Source organism: Glycine max, chromosome 20 (assembly GCF_000004515.6).
Source record: "Glycine max cultivar Williams 82 chromosome 20, Glycine_max_v4.0, whole genome shotgun sequence".
Lineage (NCBI taxonomy): Eukaryota > Viridiplantae > Streptophyta > Magnoliopsida > Fabales > Fabaceae > Glycine > Glycine max.
The window spans coordinates 7,681,734-7,688,231 of NC_038256.2; the positions used below are offsets into that span (position 1 = coordinate 7,681,734).

At 33.6% G+C, this 6,498-nt stretch overlaps 1 protein-coding gene across 1 annotated transcript; it reads left to right on the forward strand.

The window, feature by feature from the left end:
* The first annotated feature begins 983 nt into the window (after window positions 1-983).
* Window positions 984-4,863, forward strand: LOC100789363 (disease resistance protein RPM1). Its single transcript, XM_003556746.4, has 2 exons — window positions 984-3,865; window positions 4,483-4,863. The coding sequence occupies exon 1, from the start codon at window positions 1,053-1,055 to the stop codon at window positions 3,849-3,851; it is 2,799 nt and encodes a 932-aa protein (XP_003556794.1). The 5' UTR covers window positions 984-1,052; the 3' UTR covers window positions 3,852-3,865; window positions 4,483-4,863.
* Window positions 4,864-6,498: the final 1,635 nt, after the last annotated feature.

A 6,498-nucleotide genomic window follows, 5' to 3' on the forward strand; every position in this document is an offset into this window, starting at 1 on the left:
TGTCAAGCTCTCAGCTATGGATATTTTGACTAAAAAAACCAAAATTTTGGACAGTTGTCAACCTCTCAACCATGAATATTTCATTATTTTTCATTTCCTTCTCTTTTATTATATAGATATTAATTGCTTATACACTCAACAAGTGGCCCAATGAAGACACAAAACCACATTAAAAACCTATTCAATGCAGAAAAAGCAATGTAGGCTACATCAACCAAGATATTTCTGAGCACATAAGGTCCCACATTGCTAAAACGCTTGCATTAGTTCAACTTTAACGTCAATTAATGCAAAGTATAGCAAGTGGCCTCCGGACCAAGTGTTTCATGCGGGTGAGCATATTCCTTGTCGTCAATCAAGATTAGTACGTATAAAACAGATTAACAAATATTTAAAACTTTTCAAAAGTCATGTGTACAAGGAATTATCTTTTCGAATTAATCATGAATTTAGTAGTTGTAAAACTCAGAGGTACGTTGTTAAGAAGATAAAAGTTTATCAGGGGAAGTGTAAGCCAGAAAATACATACATAAATGAACTAAATATCAAAACAAAATTATGCCAACTAGAATTAAAATTGTTTCCAAGTTCACAGAGCTCAACTTCAAGCAAGTTAAATGCTTAAATATTTCAGATTTTTAATGAATAATTGAATTTTGTTCAGAGTTTTTATTAAATTTTTTGATTGTTGTGAGTTTTTGATATATTAAAACTTTTATTGAATTTTTATGATAAATTAAGTGATAAGGTGATACTATCACAATTATTGATAGTGTTAAAAAGATTAATTTGTAAGATGACATATTATCACTTAATTGATAATAGGAATTCAAAGTAAAAATTTCTGTATATCGACTCAAAATAATAATAAAAAATAGTTAGATTCAGAACAAAATTCATTTATTTATCAGAAAGCTTAAATATATTTACGTACAAATTAAATATTTGACAAAGACCTACCAAATTAAAACTCACAAGTCTTCCTCTCATTATACACATTAGAACAAAATTGCTTGCACTATACAGATGAAATGAAAGCTAGGTAGACTCACATGGCAGAAATCGCAGTGTCATCCGCACTAGACAAATTACTTCCACTAATAGCAGATGAAGCAAATCTGCTACGGGGCATCTCCAAAGAATTCGCAGACATAAAAAAAGAACTAGAATACATTCAAGCTTTCCTCAAGGATGCAGATAGAAAGGCAGCAGCAGAAGGAGACAACACAGACGATAGAATCAAAATATGGGTGAAAGAGTTGAGGGAAGCATCTTTTTCCATAGAAGATGTCATCGATGAATACATGATCCTTGTGGAACAACAGCCTCGTGATCCTGGATGTGCAACTTCACTCTGTAAGGTCATTCACTTTATTAAAACATTGATGCCTCGTCGTCAAATAGCATCAAAGATTAAGCAGGCCAAGTCATCAGTTCATGGAATCAAGCAAAGAGGTGTGGATTATCACTTCCTAATCCATTCTTCTCTTCAACTAGGACCAAGCAGATACAGAGGTAGCCATAATAATGTCCAATGGCATGACCCTCGAATGCATTCCCGTTACCTTGACGAAGCTGAAGTTGTTGGCCTTGAAGACACAAGAGATGAATTGATTGGTTGGTTAGTGGAGGGACCGGCAGAGCGAACTGTCATCTCTGTGGTAGGAATGGGAGGACTCGGAAAAACCACTCTTGCTGGCAGAGTTTTCAACAACCAGAAGGTGATTTCACACTTTGATTACCACGCATGGATCACGGTGTCTCAATCCTACACTGTGGAAGGGTTGATGAGGAACTTGCTGAAGAACTTATGCAAAGAAAAAATGGGGGATCTTCTTGAAGGTATTTCTGAAATGGATCGAGATTCATTGATTGATGAAGTGAGAAACCATTTGAAACAAAAGAGGTACGTTGTCATTTTTGATGATGTATGGAGTGTAGAACTTTGGGGTCAAATTGAAAATGCCATGTTTGATAATAACAATGGAAGTAGAATATTAGTCACAACTAGGATGGAAGGTGTTGTAAACTCTTGTAAGAAATCTCCTTCTGATCAGGTGCATAAGCTGGAACCTTTGACTAAACAAGAATCCATGGAACTCTTTTGCAAAATGGCATTTCGATGTCACAATAATGGACGTTGTCCAGAAGAACTCAAGAAAATTTCTACAGACTTTGTTGAAAAATGTAAGGGCTTACCATTGGCAATTGTAGCTATTGCCAGTCTTTTATCTGGCAAAGAAAAGACTCCATTTGAATGGGAAAAGATTAGGCGAAGCCTGAGTTCAGAGATGGACAAAAATCCACATTTAATTGGTATAGCAAAGATTTTAGGTTTTAGTTATGATGATTTGCCACACTACCTAAAATCATGCTTATTGTATTTTGGAGTATATCCTGAGAACTATGAAGTTAAATCGAAAAGATTATTTCGACAATGGATAGCTGAAGGATTTGTAAAAGATGAAGAAGGAAAAACTTTAGAGGACGTTGCAGAACAATATTTAACAGAGTTAATTGGTACAAATTTAGTGCAAGTCTCTTCATTCACCACAGATGGCAAAGCTAAGAGTTGTCGTGTTCATGACTTAATACATGATATGATCCTTAGAAAATTCAAGGATTTAAGTTTTTGCCAGCATATCAGTAAAAAAGATGAGTCGATGTCAAGTGGGATGGTTAGGCGCTTGTCAATAGAAACAATTTCCAATGATTTAATGGGGAGCTCTAAAAGCTTACATGCCAGGTCATTGCTCATTTTTGCAGATGAAAATGAAGCATGGAATACCAACTTTGTGCAAAGAATTCCTACAAAATACAAGCTACTGAAGGTATTTGATTTTGAAGATGGTCCATCGCATTATATCTCTATTCATGAAAATTGGGGAAATCTCGCACACTTGAAGTATTTAAACTTAAGAAATTCAAATATGCCAAGTCTGAAATTCATTGGCAAACTCCAGAACCTCGAGACCTTGGACATAAGGAATACATCTATCAAGAAATTGCCAAAGGAGATTCGCAAGCTAAGAAAGCTACGACATCTTTTGGGTGATGATATGAAATTGTTTCAATTGAAGAATTGTCTCGGAGGCCTGACATCCCTACAAACGTTGCGTCATGTAAAGCTAACTATGGAGAATGATGATGGAGTAGAGTTAATAAGAGAATTGGGAAAGCTGAAGCAGTTAAGAAACTTTTGCTTGACTGGTGTCAGAGAAGAACAGGGAAGCGCTCTATGTTCCTCAATAAGTGAGATGACAAACTTGGAGAAACTACGTATCGAGTCATACGGAGTTCAAGTCATTGATTTGCCTTTTATTTCATCTTTGCCTATGCTTCGGAAGCTTAGCCTATTTGGGAAGCTAAAAAAGCTTCCAGAGTGGGTTCCACAACTCCAAAATCTCGTAAAATTATCTTTGGAATACTCAGAGTTAACCAATGATCCATTGAAATCACTACAAAATATGCCATATTTGTTGTTCCTCGGCATGTACAAGGCTTATAAAGGAGAAAGTTTGTATTTTGAAGATGGAGGATTTCAACAACTAAGGGAACTGTCTCTTGGAGGATTGCGTAACTTGGAATCCATCATTATCGATAAAGGAGCACTCCATTCTCTGAAAAAGCTCAAATTTTGGGGAATACGCAAACTCAAGAAAGTACCTCCTGGCATTCAACACTTGAAAAAACTGGAAGTTCTTGATATCCGTAATATGCCATATGAATTCAATGAGTGCATTGCTCCCGATGGGGGACCAGAGCACCCAATCATCCAGCATGTGGGCCTTGTTGAAATTACTACTGACTTCGCACAAACTCGCATTATTTCTCACTTATCAACGCATTAAAATTCATAGAAACGGTATGCCTCTCATCTTGATATCCATAGAATGGGATTCAAATTACATGTAATTATGAGTCTTGTTACTTCTTAAGTGACTGTATATTCTATTAACTAAAATAATTGTTTGTGTAAAAAGAAAAAATATGTTCCAAAATAATTCTTATTATAACTTTTTAATGCAACATTAATTATTTTTCTTCATTTATATCTTTTTTGAAATTAATTAATGACAACTATTATAGGATAGAGGGAGTAATACTTATGGGTGTTTTCTACTAATGTATATTTTTAACTATTTTATTTTAAAAAAGGATAAGTAAAGGAAATACCTAGTTTAGTTTTCTATAAAATGATTTTTTTAATATTGTTTACTGTCATTATAATATGTAATTTTTATTTAATTCCTATAAAATAATTTATTTACTTTTCAGTCCATTTACTTTCTGTTTTGTGTTTAATTTTTTTTATTCTGCATCTCTCATTACAATTTATGGATAAAATTATCTAATTTGTAACAAGAAATTTTATGTTATTGTTCTATTCCCTCGGGGGCTATTAATTAGTTGCAATATTTTCACCCTCAAATCTCATCATTGTAATGCTCTGCACTAATATAATGTCCTTTGATTTGGTAGGATTTGGGCTTCCAGTGCTCTGAAATTTAGGTTCATGCATGCTGCAGTTTCAACAATGGCATTGAGTCTATCTGACGCAGGATTGATTCTTTGGTCCATGGACAAAAAGAATATGTGGAATGGGCTCTATGTTTAACAAAGTCATCTACTCATCTATGTTTAATTATGGCAGTTTGTGATGTATAATAATGTGTCTTTAGAAGTTATATAACAGTGTCTTTCAATATGTTCCAAAAAAATGTGTCTATATGTGCTTCTTGAGTAAGCTAAAGATAGTTAACAGATTATAATTTGTATTGACTTGCTGGAAACTATCAAAGAAACTATCCCAGCCAAGACCCCGTACTGAGATATTTACCGCATATACCTATTTACTTAATTACCAACGAAGACCTCCTGGAAGCTTAAGCCACTTGAATGATTCTTAAGAAGGGTGATAGTATTACTTCTCTTTGGAGAAACAAAATTTAATCAACGATTGTCTCAAACTCTAGTTTTTTTTTCTCCGTGAAATTCAACTTTCAAATGAGACGAATCTCATCTTTATGGTTACAGTTATGCACAAAAGCTCACTTGCCTTTTATTTCATCCACATATCCTTCTAAGCCGAACAGAAAGCCATTACATAAATTCTAATTAGTACCTTCTTTCTTTCCAAATTAACTTATATTTATGGATTTTTTACACAGATTAAGAACCATAAATACGTTATTTTTAAAATAATTTTACTAAAATATCATTACTCTCCATATTAAATGACTAATGATAGTGGTTGAAAAATTGAAGGCACATATTCCTAAAAAAATCATTAGATTGATATAATTTATTTAGGGCAAATTTGAAATAAAGTTTTTAATATCTCATTGAAAAAAACATTGGTCAATATGAATTTCTTTAAAACATCAATCATTTTGGAATGAAAAGGGTATTTTTCAAAACAATTAAATAATATATACCCACTACATGGCATGCACTTCATTTCACATAAGCAAATTGGTTGATCTTCTTCCTAGCAACAAATTAAATGGTTCATAGTGAACCCTGAAAATTCATGTTCTATAATATATTAAGGACGCAAAGTTCTAAACATTACAGTTTAGGCTTACAATTTATAATAAAAGTTGACGATGGAATAGAGTTAATAAGAGATTTGGGAAAGCTGAAGCAGATAAGGAACTTAAGTTTGGTTGGTGTCAAGGAAGAACAAGGAAGCGCTCCATGTTCCTCAACTAATGAGATAACAAGCTTGGAGAAACTACGTATTGACTCACTCGAAGATGACATGAAGTGCTTGAGTTGTCTATGATTTCATCTCCACCCATGCTTCGAGGGCATTGCCTAAATGGGAAGTTAACAGAGTTCCTTGACATAGCCGATGCATATGAAGATGAAAGTTTGTATTTCAAGATGGAGGCTTTCGCCAACTAAAAGAACTTTCTCTCGGACCCTTGTATAAGTTGAAATCCATCATTATCGACAAAAGAGCACTTTGTTCTTTGAAAACACACCAATTTTTGGCAATACATAGACTCAAGACAGTACCACCTGGCATTCCACGCTTGAAAAAACTTGAAGTTCTCCACATATTTCATATGTCAATGATAATTGTTTCTTACATTTTGTTTGTGAGCATTTATCCTAGTTTTTATAGGATTTTTGTTAATAAATTATTGTATTTGTAAATAAACTTGAAGTTCTCCACATATTTCATATGTCATGGATAAATTGTTGTTTTTGTGAATAAATTGTTTTTTAGAACATAAAAAAGATAGTTTTAATGATTTTGTGATAAATTTTGATGTTATAAGGACAAATTTTGAGCTTAAAGGAATGAGGAGCACAAAATTGATCTCACCTCAGTGAGATGAACTTTTGCCACAATGAAAGAGGACTAGTGATCAATTGAAAAAATGTGAAGATTCGCCATAGTGACGTTATACATTGCCACAATGAATCTGAAGGTTGAAGATTGACCTTGAGTTAAGTAGAAACTTGACACAACGAGTTATTCTCTCA

Bases quoted from the DNA above. Each gene is read 5' to 3' on its own strand.
- LOC100789363 (XM_003556746.4), top strand. From the start codon at position 1,053: ATGGCAGAAATCGCAGTGTCATCCGCACTAGACAAATTACTTCCACTA.